We start from the raw sequence: 17319 nt of genomic DNA, 5'->3' as shown, positions 1-17319 counted from the left end.
CACACACACCCTGACTAGCTGTTGTCTCGGCCGGCAGACGTGAACGAGTGTGAGACGGGACATGGTTGCCGTGACGACCAGATGTGTTGGAACTACTACGGAGGGTTCCGCTGCTATCCCAGAAACCCCTGCAGCGAGCCCTACGTCAACACCGGGGAGGGGTGAGATCACAATGACCTTGTCATCACGCCTTCTCTCCCCCCCTCTCCCCCTCCCTCATCTCTCTGTCCCTCCCTCCCTCTCTCTCTCTCCCCCTCCCTCCCCCTCCCTCATCTCTCCCCCTCCCTCATCTCTCTGTCCCTCCCTCCCTCTGTCTCTCTCCCCCTCCCTCCCCCTCCCTCATCTCTCTCTCCCTCTCGCTCTCTCCCCCTCCCTCCCCCTCCCTCATCTCTCCCTCCCTCTCTCTCTCTGTCCCTCCCTCCCCCTCCCTCATCTCTCCCTCCCTCCCTCTCTCTCTCTCTCTCCCCCTCCCTCATCTCTCCCTCCCTCCCTCATCTCTCCCCCCCCCCCCCCCCCCTCTAGTCGGTGTAGCTGCCAGTCTGCTGTGGCGTGTCGCGGTCTCCCTCCCTCCATCGTCTATAAGTATATGAGCGTGTGGTCCGAGCGGCCGGTGCCGGCAGACATCTTCCAGATCCAGGCCACCAGCGTCTACCCCAACATGCTCAACACCTTCAGGCTGCGCTCGGGCAACCAGGCCGGCGACTTCTTCCTCAGGGTGAGATCCCCCTGGTGGGATTCAGTACTTCTCCTTATGTTGTCATATGTTCTGACTGTTGGTTCAGACTGTTGGTTCAGACTGTTGGTTCAGACTGTTGGTTTAAACTGTTGGTTCAGACTGTTGGTTTAAACTGTTGGTTCAGACTGTTGGTTTATACTGTTGGTTCAGACTGTTGGTTTAAACTGTTGGTTCAGACTGTTGGTTCAGACTGTTGGTTTAAGCTGTTGGTTGAGACTGTTGGTTTAAACTGTTGGTTTAAACTGTTGATTTGAGTTATGAAAGAGCCATCCTGTAGTTTGATTGCCCTCTGCCAGTTGACCTGAATGGAACAATCCATTAATATACTGTGTTAGCCTCTGATCTCCAGACCTCTGACCTCTCCAGCTGTGTTAACCTCTGACCTCTGACCTCTCCAGCGGTCCAACAACGTGAGTGCCATGCTGGTGATGACCAAGCCTCTGACGGGACCGCGAGAACACGTGGTCGACCTGGAGATGGTTACCCATAACAACGCCCTCAACTACCGCTCCACCTCCCTGCTCCGACTCACCATCATCGTGGGACCCTACGCCTTCTAAACCCCGCCTGCTACTCCTTCTAAACCCCGCCCCTACGCCTTCTAAACCGCACCCCCTACGCCTTCTAAACCCCGCCCCCTACGCATTCTAAACCCCGCCCTCGCCTTCTTTTTGTGTGTGTGTGTGTGTGTGTGTGTGTGTGTGTGTGTGTGTGTGTGTGTGTGTGTGTGTGTGTGTAGTTGTTGAATGATGGGTTAGTTTGAAGTGAAAACCAACACACACAGGCAGCCAGTGCTGAAGCAGCAGAGGTGTGAAACAGACCTATCACAGTAGAGACACTACATCACATGACTGAAGCAGACCTATCACAGTAGAGACACTACATCACATGACTGAAGCAGACCTATCACAGTAGAGACACTACATCACATGACTGAAGCAGACCTATCACAGAGCTACTCCTCTTTATAGTACAATACAACACAGTACTGTGTCAATACAATATTACAGTAATACTCAGTATTATACACACTACAGTAATACTACAGTAACACTACCGTAATACTACAGTAATACTACAGTAATACTACAGTACAATGTAGACAGTAAACCCAGTTGTTGTTAAGGTGATGTCAGATCCTGGCTCCACATCACACACAGCACATCCACACCCACACAGTGACAGATGACCTCCATTGTTGATTTAATGATTGATTATTGATGATTGATTATTGATGATTGATTGGAGATGGTGAAGGTATTCATTTGAGCCAACAAGGTGGTATAATGTCAGTTCAGTGTGGCAGTGCTGGAGGCCTGTGTGTTGTTATTGACACTTCAAACAGGAACAGACTCTTTATTCCCTGAGGCTCTGGGACACCATTTCATCTGTGACTGTCTGTCTTGGAGGAGAACAGGATAGTTCTGGAGGTCTGGAGGAGAACAGGATAGTTCTGGAGGTCTGGAGGAGAACAGGATAGTTCTGGAGGTCTGGAGGAGAACAGGATAGTTCTGGAGGTCTGGAGAGAGTTGGAGGAGTTCCAGACGGGCTGAGTTCTACTGAGCCAAGGTTCCGTTGGTATGTGAGGTCACAGAGGGTAATGGCCTGGGCGTGTCCTGCCACGGAACAGTGCGTTGTGTCGTAATCTCATGGCGTCCTCGACCAATGGAAATGTGCGATCACGTCAACCTCCCATCCCGGAGTTGCTCGGCAACCCCTGTCCAATGGGAATAAAGCAATAACGCCTTTTGGATGGAGAAGCGATGTTTTCAGGAAACCACTGGCAGGGATGTTTAGTCCTGTAGGCCGGAGAACTGTTGCCTAACATGTCTGTGTGTGTGTGTGTGTGTGTGTGTGTGTGTGTGTGTGTGTGTGTGTGTGCGTGCGTGCGTGTGGGGACTGGTGTAGGAGATGAGCAGAAAGCTACCTCACGTCCAAGCTTACACCAATCCTGTGTGTGTGTGTGTGTGTGTGTGTGTGTGTGTGTGTGTGTGTGTGTGGTAGGAGTGTACGCTGCAGTAGAAAGGTAGAGCAACACCCAGATAACAAGACCCAGGGGAAGCTGTTCTACCTCCACCAGCCTCCCTTGGTGTTCTACCTCCACCAGCCTCCCTTGGTGTTCTACCTCCACCAGCCTCCCTTGGTGTTCTACCTCCACCAGCCTCCCCTGATGTTCTACTTCCCCCAGCCTCCCCTGATGTTCTACCTCCCCCAGCCTCCCCTGGCCTCCACCAGCCTCCCCTAGTGTATGATGATGTCAGAAGTAGGTGATGTCAGATAATGCTGCATTCAAGTACTCCTCTGAGGAAACTTGGACATTTCCGACTGGGCAACTCGTGTTACTTTGATATCTCTGTGTTTCCCATTCCGAGCAAACTCAGGATTAGCCAATGGAGAGCTCTATGGAGAAACCTATGGAGAGCTCTATGGAGAAACCTACGGTTCTTCTAGTTTCTGAGGAGCAGTTGAATGCACCATAGGCCTGTTATACGTCAGGTTGTGACACAGGGTAGAAATGATGTCTGAGGTTTGCATGGATGTCTACAGAACAAACGTTGAAGTGATGTCACTGATGTGTGTACAAATGACCCACTCACACTGTGCCTTATTTGATAGAAAGACTGTTCTGTAGCTTTCATACAATGATAAGCCTTACAGCTGATATCTGGACGTCTGGATATCTGCACCAAACACGACGTTGTGTCGCAGCTTTTGAGAACATGTACTCATGACATTTCTTCAATAAAAGAGAAATTACACCGTGTTTTGTTTTCCCTTGTCATGAATCGTTGTTGAGTGCAGTTTCTTAAGCGTTCTTTTCCTTTACAGTTGTCTAAACCTTCCTAGTGAAGAAATTATACGTTTTTTTTTATCATTATATGAGACATTTTTCCTTTCATAAATAATTACTAAATAAATGTTCTTGTTACCAACAGCTGTGACGGTCCTCTGAAACGACCACAAACAGTTGGTTCATTCCCTGAGTTTACAACCGTGGTGTGAACTGCGTCGTCGCCATGACGACCCAACCGCGTTTATGCCGCGGAGCTGTGCCGGTACAAACAGTCCCGGTCCAGACCCGGTCCAGACCCGGTCCAGACCCGGTCCAGACCCGGTCCAGACCCGGTCGCCGGGTCCATATGCTCAGCACATGACGTGTAGCCGTTGACAACAACCGTTTCAACAACTGCAGCTTCGCACCTCTGTCCGACCTGTTTTGTCTTTTTACTCAGAAACAACATTACAGCATTAGTATTCAGAATGCAGCCTTTTGAAGAAGCACATGACATATGAAACACAATGTTGTGTTGTTGAGGAGCTGCTGACCCGAAAGCATTTCATTACATTGTATGCTGTATACTGTGTAAATGACCATTAAAAATGGATTTAATCTGATGATTTGACAATGTAGGCGACAGCAGTTCTGTACAATGTCCGCATTTGTCTCTGTGCCACATTGATATTACAAACTGTAAGCAGAAACAGACATTATCAAGTTATATAGTCATATTTAACTTAAGCTACATGAGCTCACAGAAATGTAGATGAATGAAGAATTCTACAAAAGAACATTCTAGAACACGTCTGGTTCTCCACATCCTCGACGTCAAAGATATGATCACTGACTGGAATCTGTCGTTCTACATGTCTGGAGACTTCAGGCTAGATGACATCACCGCACTAATCTGGTTGAGCTGCACTCAACATTAGAGTCTATTATTATTATAATCATTATAATTATTATAATCATCGTAGTTATTATTGTTATTGTTATATAGGCCTACGAAATCTAAGAAATAGGCTAGAGCAGATAAAAGCTGTCATTCTGCCAACTGCAGGTAAGACCGATGTGTTCATGTTTCTCTACTTGCGTTTCAAGGTTTGGAACCTGACCACATTTGTAGTGAACAGAGTTGTGGTCAGTTGGATGAGTTCAGACGTCACAGCACACATTCATACATGTGTTATCATGTAGCAGAATCATACATGTGTATCATACATGTGTATCATACATGTGTTATGAATGGGCAGACTGTGGATGGAGAGAGGGGTTGAAAACTGGGATCAAAGTAGCAGCTGGTTGTTGGCATCCTGCTGAAAAGTAACCCTGCGGGACACAACGTAACAAGGAAACTCCCAAATACTCCAACCGTCTTTGGGATCATAGACTCGTGTCGCCATCTAGTGGCTATCCTTTTTATTTATTACATGAATTAATAAACCTTCCAGGTTGCTTATTGTTATAACGACTCTACTCGAATAAAACGTTGATACATGGAAATATAGTATACATTCCTAGTTTCTTTGGGCTGGATTTTATTTGTTTTTCTCTGACTGCATGTTAGTTTCCTCTTAATTGACCTTCTCTACAAGGCCCCAAATATGGAATTAAAATCGATCCAGGTCCAAACTCACTGTTTACAATGCTGTAGGCTTATGCGTTTATATTTACATTTCCCCCCCATCAGTAAATACAAGAGCAGATTGTGAACAATTAGGATCTATGCAATCTTTATTCAATGAGTTTCTCGGACACCATTTCAGAACAACGGTTGGTTTTTTAGCAGTTCAGTGCAACATTTAACACGTTTGCGTGTGTATACTGTGTATAATTTGCTCTCTCAAACTTTTCTTATAGGAATTATTTGAAGCGGTCTTTTTTTTCTCGCTGAGGCTCGAAGATGACGCACCAAATAAGGAGCGACAACACCATATAAGGACATGAGCTTCTTTATATGGAGGAAAGTAGTCCCCATGCATGCCCGAAACAACACGACCCCGAGGAGAACTAGTCCGCGCTACTTTGGCCTCTCGTGTGTACATTGCTTTTCTATTTAACATCAAGGTGTCTGTTGAGGTATCGTGAAACATAACGGAGATAACGGAGTCATATCAGCGGAGAAATCGGGAAATGTGAAAGCCTTCTGTGCGGAACTGCATGCGGTAGCGGAGTGATAGCGGTGGGGAGGAGTGGTTCGGCGGGGCTTGATTGATTAGTTGGAGGATCAGAACTTTACAACTTTACACACTTACCGTAAACGACGTTTAACGGGCCGGTTCATTCGGAAACAGTGATCCGCGGTTATTGATGTTTGTACGGATTTCGGTTTTGATGGCTCACGGTACATAGGCTTTACTTGTTGCTAAAGTAATCGGTAAATGTCACTCGGCTAGCTAGCTAGCTAGCTAGCCCACCGTTCTCTGCACCGCCAGGCTGCTCGCCGTCGCTGACGGGCTGAACCGGTGGAGAGGAACGACGTTTCTCCCGTTCAGTCACGGATTGAGCTGTTTGACGCATAGACCGGTGGGACCGTTGATCGCGCGCGGAGGTTCGGCGGCCTGGGGAACGGACCGGAATGTTGGGGGGAACCGGGGCAGGAATGGGCACGAGAGGAGGCGCGCGACCACCGGGCAACGGAACCGGATTGACCGCTCTGCAGGGAGCCAGCACGGGGATGGGGCTACCGGAGGGCAGCCGCTATGACGACAGAGAGTTCTCCACCGAGGTGGTCTACAGCGGCTCCGACCCGGAGTCGGACTCGGGGGACGAGGAGGAGACGGTGGGTTCAGCCGGGGACAGGAGGGGGGTGAAGCGGGAGAGAGCGGAGATGGAGGTCGGTGTGTCGGCGGCGACGTCGGCGGGGATGGCCCCCGGGGGTTACGGGGCTGCCGCCGGGGCTGCCGCCGGGGCAAAGCCGGGGAAGAAGACCCGCGGACGGGTCAAGATCAAGATGGAGTTCATAGACAACAAACTTAGGAGATACACAACTTTCAGCAAGAGGAAGACTGGGATTATGAAGAAGGTAGGTTGTATGAGCGGCAACGTGAGTGTGAGAGAGTTAGTTAGTGTGTGTGTGTGTGTGTGTGAGAGAGAGAGAGGTAGCTAGTAGTATGCATGTGGCACACAGCTCAACCAAAACACCACATCTCTCCTGTCTCCTCTCCTCTCCTGCTGTCTCCTCTCCTCTCCTCTCCTCTCCTGCTGTCTCCTCTCCTCTCCTCTCCTCTCCTGCTGTCTCCTCTCCTCTCCTCTCCTCTCCTGCTGTCTCCTCTCCTCTCCTGCTGTCTCCTCTCCTGCTGTCTCCTCTCCTCCTCTCCTGCTGTCTCCTCTCCTCCTCTCCTGCTGTCTCCTCTCCTCTCCTGCACAACACTTCCTCCAGACGTCATCTCAGACAGCTGTGATACCACAGACAGACAGAGAGAGACAGACAGACAGACAGACAGGTTTAATCCAGCTTGTCGTGGGACAGACAGCTGTTTGATGACCTTCCAATAGCTCACAGGACAGAGACTCTATAGAGGATCAGAAGACTGGTGGTAACGTTGCACTCCTGCTGTCTCCTCCACAGATACACTCCTCTGCTGGCCTCGGTCACACAGACCGCTGGGCCTCGGTCACACAGACCGCTGGGCCTCGGTCACACAGACCGCTGGGCCTCGGTCACACAGACCGCTGGGCCTCGGTCACACAGACCGCTGGGCCTCGGTCACACAGACCGCTGGGCCTCGGTCACACAGACCGCTGGGCCTCGGTCACACAGACCGCTGGCCTGGGCCTCGGTCACACAGACCGCTGGCCTGGGCCTCGGTCACACAGACCGCTGGCCTGGGCCTCGGTCACACAGACCGCTGGCCTGGGCCTCGGTCACACAGACCGCTGGCCTGGGCCTCGGTCACACAGACCGCTGGCCTGGGCCTCGGTCACACAGACCGCTGGCCTGGGCCTCGGTCACACAGACCGCTGGCCTGGGCCTCGGTCACACAGACCGCTGGGCCTCGGTCACACAGACCGCTGGGCCGGGCCTCGGTCACACAGACCGCTGGGCCGGGCCTCGGTCACACAGACCGCTGGGCCAGAGGGATCAGCTCTGTTTGGTTAGGGTCTATTTGGGTTTGGTCATTGTGTATATAACCTCCATCCAGATAACCACAGCCTAGGGCTAAAGTTAGGACTAGGGTTAGGGCTTGGCCTAGGGCTAAAGTTAGGACTAGGGTTAGGGCTTGGCCTAGGGCTAAAGTTAGGACTAGGGTTAGGGCTTGGCCTAGGGCTAAGGTTGGGACTAGGCTTGAGGAGTGTGACGGGGTAGGACAGTAATAGGCCTGGTTGTTTGGTTGGTTAATTAGATGGCTGGTTGGTTGTTTGGTTGGTTAATTAGATGGCTGGTTGGTTGATTGGTTGGTTAAAGGGTTTCTTGTTTGTTTGTTGGTTAGATGGTTGGTTGGTTGGTTGGTTGGTTAGATGGTTGGTTGGTTGGTTAGATGGTTGGTTGGATAACGTGCCACTAAATCTCAGCTTTGGGTCTCCCTGCCCCTGCCAAGACACGCCCCCCTGCCAAGACACGCCCCCCTGCCAACCCACCATGTGTGATCACTGGTCTCTGTCGGCTTAGCTACGACTAACCTGTCTCTCTCTCTGTCTCTCTCTCTCTCTCTCTCTCCTCTCTGTCTGTTTCTCTCTCTCTCTCTCTGTCTCTCTCTCTCTCTCTCTGTCTCTCTCTCTCTCTGTCTGTCTCTCTCTCTCTCTCTCTGTCTCTCTCTGTCTCTCTCTCTGTCTCTCTCTCTTCCTTCTCCTGCTCTGCTTCACTCTTATCTTTTCATCTCTCTCCTTCTCTAGTACGATGTTGATGTTGTTGATGTTGTTGTTGTTGTTGTTGATGTTGTTGATGTTGTCGTTGTGATGTCACAGTTGTACAGCAGCATTGTAAACTGACTGAGTATGTTGAACAGACAGCTGGCCAATGGCTGCTGCAGACACGTGCCCTCCCAGTCTGACAGCTGGGGGCTCTGGGTTGGTTTTAGCGTGAGAGAGAGAGAGAGACTGGGCTGTGTCCCAACTCTCTACCCTGCTTCCCTGAACTGGGAAACGACAGCTTGTGATCACCAAGATCCTGTTAAAAGCTTAAAACAGAGGCTCTCTCTCTCTCTCTCTCTCTCTGTCTCTCTCTCTCTCTCTGTCTCTCTCTCTCCCTCTCCCTCTCTCTCTCTCTCTCTCTCTCTGTCTCTCTCTCTCTCTCTCTCTCTCTCTGCGTCTGTCTTGTTACCCTAACTCTCCCACTAGTCTGTGTTCCAGAACACTGTTGGCTGAACACTAGACAGTGTTGTGAGAATGTTTATAACTTAACATTGTCATCTTGTTGGATGGAAGTCAGCTCAAGGAACCCAATGAAGTGGATGTGATATTTTGGAAGGTTCTGTTCTGGAGTGTGGTGGTCTCTACCTGTAGTTCTAAAGGTTCTGTTCTGGAGTGTGGTGGTCTCTACCTGTAGTTCTAAAGGTTCTGTTCTGGAGTGTGGTGGTCTCTACCTGTAGTTCTAAAGGTTCTGTTCTGGAGTGTGGTGGTCTCTCTCCTACAGTTCAGTTGTTATTGGACAGAGACAGTAGAGTCAGGAGGAGAGGGGATGTCAGCAGGGCCAGAGTCTAACCCCCCTGCGGTGCCAGACCACTGGACCACCCCAGGCCATGGTATTGGTACCAGACCACTGGACCACCCCAGGCCATGGTACTGGTACCAGACCACTGGACCACCCCAGGCCATGGTACTGGTACCAGACCACTGGACTACCCCAGGCCATGGTACTGGTACCAGACCACTGGACCACCCCAGGCCATGGTACTGGTACCAGACCACTGGACCACCCCAGGCCATGGTACTGGTACCAGACCACTGGACCACCCCAGGCCACATTATTATTATTATTATTATTTTATTATTATCATGATTTATTCATAATGATTGTTCTTATTATTTATTACTGTCATTATTAATGAATAATAATGCTTGTTATTATTAAATCCCAGGCCTATGAGCTGTCCACACTGACAGGGACCCAGGTTCTGCTGCTGGTGGCCAGCGAGACGGGCCACGTCTACACCTTCGCCACCAGGAAGCTGCAGCCCATGATCACCAGTGAGACGGGCAAGGCTCTGATCCAGACCTGCCTCAACTCCCCCGACTCCCCGCCACGCGCCGACCGCTCGGACCCCTCCACAGACCAGCGGATGAGCGCCACGGGCTTCGAGGAGACGGACCTCACCTACCAGGTCTCAGAGGCTGACGGGGAAGGAGCCAAGGTACACACACACACACACACACACAAGCATGCACACACTGTTAGAATCTTTAGGCCAGTATACTGATCTGTTATTGTATTATTCCGACACACACACACACACACACACACACACACACAGAGGTCCAGGCTCATGCATGCACTCAAACACATGTGAGCGGTCTGGCTGAAGATTCAGATATAGAAATCAGATTTGTGGTCTGGTGACCATATAAGGAGAGGTTCCCTGTCCCCCTGGCAGCAGAAAGGCAGTTCTGAATCACAATGGTAGAAGCTCCAGCTGTTCTTAGTCTTTATGGAGTCATGCTTACTACTGAAACATGCTCTCCCCTGAAACATGCTCTCCCCTGAAACATGCTCTCCCCTGAAACATGTTAACCCTGAAACATGTTAACCCTGAAACATGCTCTCCCCTGAAACATGTTAACTCTGAAACATGCTCACCCCTGAAACATGTTAACCCTGAAACATGCTCACCCCTGAAACATGTTAACCCTGAAACATGCTCTCCCCTGAAACATGCTCACCCCTGAAACATGTTAACCCTGAAACATGCTCTCCCCTGAAACATGCTCACCCCTGAAACATGCTCACCCCTGAAACATGCTCACCCCTGAAACACGAGGCCTGCAGTTTACAGGAGGATCAGTACACACACACACACACACACACACACACACACACACACAGCTGACATCATCAGCTCTGTCAAACTCCATCACTAATTCAGACACGTCTTCACCTCTCTCCCCCCTCTCTCCCTCTACCCTCTCTCTCCCCCCCCTTCCTTCCTCTACCCTCTCCCTCCCTCTACCCTCTCCCTCCCTCCACCCTCTCCCTCCCTCTACCCTCTCCCTCCCTCCCTCCCTCTACCCTCTCCCTCCCACTCTCCCTCCCTCCCACTCTCCCTCCCTCTACCCTCTCCCTCCCACTCTCCCTCCCTCCCACTCTCCCTCCCTCTACCCTCTCCCTCCCTCTACCCTCTCCCTCCCACTCTCCCTCCCTCCCACTCTCCCTCCCTCTACCCTCTCCCTCCCTCTACCCTCTCCCTCCCTCTCCCTCCCTCTACCCTCTCCCTCCCACTCTCCCTCCCTCTCAGGATATGATGAAGCCAACCTTCACTATAGCCAGCCTCCCTGGAGGTCTGAACACCCAACCCTCCTCCACCTCCTCCTCCACCTCCTCCACCTCCACCTCCTCCTCCTCCTCCTCGGTGGTGGCCCTGCAGCAGCAGCAACTCCAGAACAGTGCCTCTGCTGCCACCTGCTGGCCGGCAGGCGTCAACACACACAGCTTCACAGGGACCAACGGGGGGGCGGTCCTTAAGAGTTCGGCCACACCCACAGGGGTGGTCCTCCCCGGGGGGTTCACTCTCATGTCTGGTGAGTCGAGGGGGGAGGTGTGTGTGGTGGGGGGTACTGGGGTGTGTGTGTGTGTGTGTCTATAAGGCTAACCTCTGCTGCCCCCCCCCCAGGCGCCCCCCTCCCCCCTGGCACACACACCATCCCCCTGAGCCAGCTACACGCCCTGCAGGGCCACACCTCCATCACCACGGCGACAGCTGCCACGGCGACAGCTGCCATGCACACGCAGGCGGGCCAGCCAACCACGCTGCTCCGTCTGCCTGCTACCGCTACCGTCTCCCTCTCAGGTCAGGCTGCATCGCCACGGCAACCACCGCTGGCTGCCTGTCTGTCTGTCTGCCTGTGCCTGCCTGTCTGTCTGCCTCTGCCTGCCTGTCTGTCTGCCTGTCTGCCTCTGCCTGCCTGTCTGTCTGCCTGTGCCTGCCTGCCTGTCTGCCTGTCTGTCTGCCTGCCTGCGTCTGTCTGTCTAATAACTAATAGCCCACAGCGCTGACTAGTAGTTAAGTTAACTATGCTGTTAAAGTGTGTGTGTGTGTGTGTGTGTGTGTGTGTGTGTGTGGGGGGGGGGGCTGGTCCAGCAGCTGTGATCAGATAGAGAGCATCTCTAAACCAACACCCACAGAGTTATTTCGAACAGTTGAACCAACTCTGATCAGCTGTCTGTGCAGACAGGAAAGGGAGTGGTCTGTCTGTCTGTCTGTGACTATTGTATGTGTGCATTTCTGTCTTTGTGCGTGTGTGTCATGTGATGAAAACCTGTGTGTGTATCAGGAGGAGGGATGTCCCAGCACCTACAGGCGATCCAGGTCCACCCCAGCAGCTCTGTCAGTCAGACTGGCTCTGACCTCCCCCCAGTCTACACCAGCTCTACAGGTAACACACACACACACACACACACACACACACCAGCTCTACAGGTAACACACACACACACACACACCAGCTCTACAGGTAACACACACACACACACACACGCACACGCACACACACACACACACACCAGCTCTACAGGTAACACACACACACACCAGCTCTACAGGTAACACACACACACACACACACACCAGCTCTACAGGTAACACACACACACACCAGCTCTACAGGTAACACACACACACACACACACACACAGGCCTTCATGTCCAGCTGTGGACCCTGAAAGAGAAGCTGTTCATTCAAGTCTTGTCATGGTTTTGGAGAATTCAATCAAATACCTCTCCCCCCCCTCCCCCCCCCTCCCCCCCCTTCAGTGAGTCTCCCCACCACCATCGTCACGTCCTCCGTTCCCTCTGCGATGGGAGGTCACATGATGTACCCTGGAGGCCACGCCCTCATGTATGCCACGCCCACTTCCTCTCTGACGGACGGCAGCCTCACCGTCCTCAACACCTTCCCCCAGAGCGCCCAGTCACATGACCCCGGTGAGCCCATCAGCCAATCACAGACTGGCACATCACAGCAGCTGGCCTATCACAGGGCAGCACACTGCCACAGCAGCAGCTGACCTATCAGGGCAGAGAGGTGTGTTCAGGAGGCTTCAGCTGACGTTCTAGAATGTTCCAGAGCGTCATAGAACGTAGCAGATGTTCTAGAAGGTTTTGAGGGATGTTGTTCGTTTGTCTGGTTCCTCTCAAGGTTCCTTCCTCCCAGGGAGTTTTTTCTCCTTGCCACTGGGCCCTATATTTTTCTCCCCTCTAGGGAGTTTTTTCTTGGCTTACTTTCTGGTTCGGTGTGATCATATTGTTTTTGTTCTTGTTGTGAAGCACTTTGCAACATGTCTGTAAAACAACATGTCTGTGTAAACAGTGCTTTACAAATACATTTGATTGATGGTTTGTTTGTTTGTTGTGTCCTGCAGGTGGTGTTCCACAAGTGTTCCTGACCGGACCTCCAGGTACCGTTCAGATCCCTGTGTCAGCGGTCCAGCTCCACCAGGTAACACCTTCTACTGGGTCAGGGTTCTACTGGGTCAGGGTTCTACTGGGTCAGGGTTCTACTGGGTTCTACTGGGTCATGGTTCTACTGGGTCAGGGTTCTACTGGGTTCTACTGGGTCATGGTTCTACTGGGTCATGGTTCTACTGGGTCATGGTTCTACTGGGTCATGGTTCTACTAGGTCATGGTTCTACTGGGTCAGGATTCTACTGGTCCTTCTAATGTCCCCCTGCCACCAGATTGAGTGAATGGTTGTTTGTGATAGGCTTGTATGCTGACCCCGCCCCTCCTCTGTCTCCTAGATGGTGATTGGTCAGCAGGCCAGCAGCAGCAACCTTACAGAGCTCCAAGTGGTCAACCTGGACGCCCATCATCACTCAAAAGACGATTGACCCGCCCACATATCAATAAGACTGCTTCTTACACACACACACACACACACACACACACGCAGTCAGGGGATCGCCAACGCTTTGCCAACAGACTCCTCCCCCTATTTATTACTGCCTCGTCACAACAATTATATCTTCTTTTTTCTTCTTTTTTTATAAACATTGTAAGCGCACACACACACACACACACACACACACACACACACACACACACACACACACACACACACACTGTCCATAGGTTTGACATCATGATACAGTCTCACTGCTGGTGCTACAGCTTCATATTTCATTCAAAGGTGTGTGTGTGTGTGTGTGTGTGTGTGTGAGAGAGAACTATGAAGATGTTTTGATATTCTCCATCTTATGAATGTATTCCTTTTTTCTAAGCCCATTGCTCAACCTAATATTGGTTTGTTATTAGTGAAGGGCGTACACAGTCTATGAATGACTGATAGCGTTACCATGCCAACAGCTGAGTTCTGAGGTCATGTGACCTGTTCCTTTGTTTGATCAGGGGGACGTTGTCGTGCCTCTAGTTCTGGACAGACGGAGTCAGTATTTACTTCCTGTCACAGCTACTTCCTCTCTACAGGTAACGTAACCTTTGACCTATGACCCCTCACTACATTAAAGGGATGGTTCACTCTTAAATCACATTTCTGTGGTTAACCACGCCCCTTCCCTCTGGTAAACATGGGGGTGTGTTCAGGGTCCTGGTTCAAATATAGGAGATTATTACACTCACTGAGCACTTTATTAGGAACACCTGTACACCTTCTCATGGTGGTGGAACACCTGTACACCTTCTCATGGTGGTGGAACACCTGGACACCTTCTCATGGTGGAGGTGGTGGAATGGTGTGGGGAATGTTTTCTTGGCACACTTTGGGGCCGTTAATGCCAGTCAATCATCTCTTGAATGCCACAGCCTATTTGAGTATTGTTGCTGACCATGTGCATCCCTTCATGGCCACAATTGACCCATCTTCTAATGGCTCCTTCCAGCATGATAATGCACCATGTCACAAAGCTAAAGTCGTCTCAAACTGGTTTCATGAACATGACAATGAGTTCAGTGTTCTTCAGTGGCCTTCCCAGTCACCGGATCTGAATCCAATAGAACACCTTTGGGATGTGGTAGAACGAGATTCACAGCTTGAAAGACCTGAAAAATCTGCAGGAATTGTGTGACGCAATCATGTCATCATGGACCAGAATCTCACAGGAATGTTTCCAACATCTTGTGGAATCAACACCACGAAGAATTGAGGCTGTTTAGAGCGTAAAGGGAGGTCCTACCCAGTATTAGTAGTGTTGTAATAAAGGGAGGCCCTACCCTGTATCAGTATGGTGTTCTAATGAAGTGCTCGGGGAGTGTATATCATAATATGTGTCATATCTGAAGATGTATCAAACTATGGGCGGAGAGGGGAGGAACTCGATGATGAACGGGCCGGTCTGCTGCATCTTCCCCGTGGTCTTCCCTGGTCTAGAACGTCGTGGTCTTCCCTGGTCTAGAACGCCGTGGTCTTCCCTGGTCTAGAACGCCCTGGTCTAGAACGGCCTGGTCTTCCCTGGTCTAGAACGCCGTGGTCTTCCCTGGTCTAGAACGCCCTGGTCTTCCCTGGTCTAGAACGCCCTGGTCTTCCCTGGTCTAGAACGCCCTGGTCTTCCCTGGTCTAGAACGGCCCGAGGCTCCACAGCTCTGGGGATCAGTAGGAAACGTGTTGGTTTAAAGTAGACGTCATCAGGCCAGTATTAGTCTCTGGCCCTTTCTCAATTGTTAGAAACTCGATTCCTCGCATCCGATATCAAAGAGGAGCCTAGATGTCCTCCAATGCATTTTGAGTAGGAAGCGAGTGAAGGAGAGGAGGAGAGGAATGTTTCTCAGTTGAGAAGGGCGTAGTTCCCCTGTCTGAGCATCCTGCTCTGGGCTCCACCCATCTAGAGGGACTAGCAACTACAAAACAGAGCTTCTGGGTATTGATGTTTGCTCATTTTGGAGGGAAGCATCTTAAGACAGGCACTATTCAGACACACTCATCCTTATATCACTAGGCTTACCACACACACGCAGCTTCACGCCCTCTCTCTCTACCACTTGAGCATCTTTCTGTGAGGAGACTTGACTGTTTGTCGCCTAGAGATGATGTCACAGCTCCTCTATGAATTACCTTTTATGAATAACAGAATGTTGTTTGAAGTTGTCGTCGTCCCCATCAACCCTTCCATTACCCATGATGCATTATTCCCAGTTTGATACCGTATCAGTCATATCTCTGAGGCAGCAGGACATGGAGGAATCAAGTCTACAATTGTGTTGTGTCACAAGTTTGAAAATAATATTTTGTATCACTGTCATTTTAAACTCTCTTCTGAGTTCAAAGAGAAGAAATGTGTAATAAATGTAATTTTGGAGAAACGTTGTACCCTTCCATGAAATGGCTCCTGATTCACAGCTGCTTCTGTATTCGCAAATGACATTAGTGACCACTGTGTTGTTGCCACAGTTAGAAATACAAAAATTCCCAAAACCAAGCCACGCATCATTATAAAGTGTGACATGAAACATTTTATGGAACAAGGGTTTTTTCATTACCTGTTTTACTTTGATTAGGAGAAAATTAACCTCATTGCTGATGTTGAAAATGCCTGGGAATTATTTTATGATGGTTTTACTGAAAGTGTCGACAAGCATGCTCCCCTCAGAAAGTTCAGAGTAAAAAGCCGAAACAATGCATGGTTCACTCCAGATTTATCCAACTCACTTCACGAGCGCAATGTAGCAAAACCAGGAGAACAGGTCTTGATTCAGACTGGCTGCTTTTCAGGTGACTGTGCAATGCATGCAGAGTTGCCATTAGAACAGCCAAAGCTGACCTTTCCTCACCTTCATTAGAACAGCCAAAGCTGACCTTTCCTCACCTTCATTAGAACAGCCAAAGCTGACCTTTCCTCACCGAAGTTTCAAACAATCTAAACACTCCCTTGAAATTTTGGAAGACTATTAAATCCTTAGCTGGAAATAAAAATGGCGTAGAGCTCCTCCATGCATTGTTAAGGACTCACATAACATCTCTGATAGGCTGAAATGCTTGGCTGTTTTAATGAGCATTTCATTGCCTCTGGTTCCTTGTTTGAGTCTCTCAACATTACTCATGAGAATTCCCTCCTGTTTGTTCTGACGGTCTGTTACGGTAAGTCAATCCTTTAGTTTTAACCCGGTTACAGGCTCAGAGGTTACAGTCTCAGAGGTGCATAAAGCCCTCAAACTTTTAGACACTAGAAAATCGGCAGGTCCTGATAACTTGGAGCCGTACTTTCTAAAGCTAGCAGCTGATTTTATCGCACCTCCTTTGACACATCTTTTTAATCTCTAATGAAATTCCTTTTATATGGAAATCTGCCTTTGTTCTTCCCCTGTTGAAAGGGGGGTGACCCGACAGTCTTAAACTATTACAGGCCCATCTCCAAATTGTCTGTCCTGGTTAAGGTTCTGGAATCCCTCGTGACTGAACAACTGGAAGAGTTCTTATTTACTAACAATATCTTATCTGATTGTCAATCAGGTTTTAGGAAAAAACACAGCACAACTACAGCGGCCCTAAAAGTAGTAAATGATTTTATTGAATCTTTAGACAACAAGCAACATTGTGCAGCCCTTTTCATTGACTTATCTAAGGCTTTTGAGACTGTGGGTCATGCAGTATTGAAGCAAAGACTTTTCTGTGTAGGACTGTCAGAACAAACTGTCTGCTGGTTTGAAAAGTATCTATCAGGCAGATCTCAGTGCGTGCAGGCAGAAGGTATCACTTCTA

General features: G+C 50.0%; 2 protein-coding genes across 7 annotated transcripts in view; both read left to right on the top strand.

The window, feature by feature from the left end:
* Nucleotides 1-3494, top strand: part of LOC310818869 (EGF-containing fibulin-like extracellular matrix protein 1) — a 3973-nt gene extending 479 nt beyond the window's left edge. The window contains exons 2-4 of the mRNA XM_083689939.1: nucleotides 38-161; nucleotides 523-715; nucleotides 1135-3494. Of these exons, the coding sequence (XP_083546065.1) occupies nucleotides 38-161; nucleotides 523-715; nucleotides 1135-1296 (479 nt within the window). The 3' untranslated portion in view covers nucleotides 1297-3494. The remainder of the gene's footprint in view (nucleotides 1-37; nucleotides 162-522; nucleotides 716-1134) is intronic.
* Nucleotides 3495-5711: 2217 nt separating this feature from the next.
* On the top strand, nucleotides 5712-16200 carry LOC310818555 (serum response factor-like). Of its 6 annotated transcripts, XR_014554719.1 has the most exons (10): nucleotides 5712-6540; nucleotides 9536-9808; nucleotides 10907-11189; nucleotides 11282-11458; nucleotides 11943-12044; nucleotides 12422-12592; nucleotides 13030-13106; nucleotides 13409-13797; nucleotides 14016-14093; nucleotides 14907-16200. XR_014554719.1 is itself a non-coding variant. In XM_083689539.1 (8 exons), the coding sequence occupies exons 1-8, from the start codon at nucleotides 6094-6096 to the stop codon at nucleotides 13496-13498; spliced, it is 1620 nt and encodes a 539-aa protein (XP_083545665.1). In that variant the 5' UTR covers nucleotides 5712-6093; the 3' UTR covers nucleotides 13499-16200. The 6 variants fall into 6 exon arrangements, 2 of the variants coding, with proteins under 2 accessions (XP_083545665.1, XP_083545666.1); XR_014554720.1 differs by having other exon boundaries at nucleotides 14016-16200; XR_014554721.1 differs by having other exon boundaries at nucleotides 13409-14093.
* The last annotated feature ends 1119 nt before the right edge of the window (nucleotides 16201-17319 follow it).

Source organism: Argentina silus, assembly GCF_951799395.1.
Source record: "Argentina silus genome assembly, chromosome: 18".
Lineage (NCBI taxonomy): Eukaryota > Metazoa > Chordata > Actinopteri > Argentiniformes > Argentinidae > Argentina > Argentina silus.
Note: the sequence above shows the minus strand (reverse complement) of the source record. Positions and strands in the feature narration are given on the sequence as shown.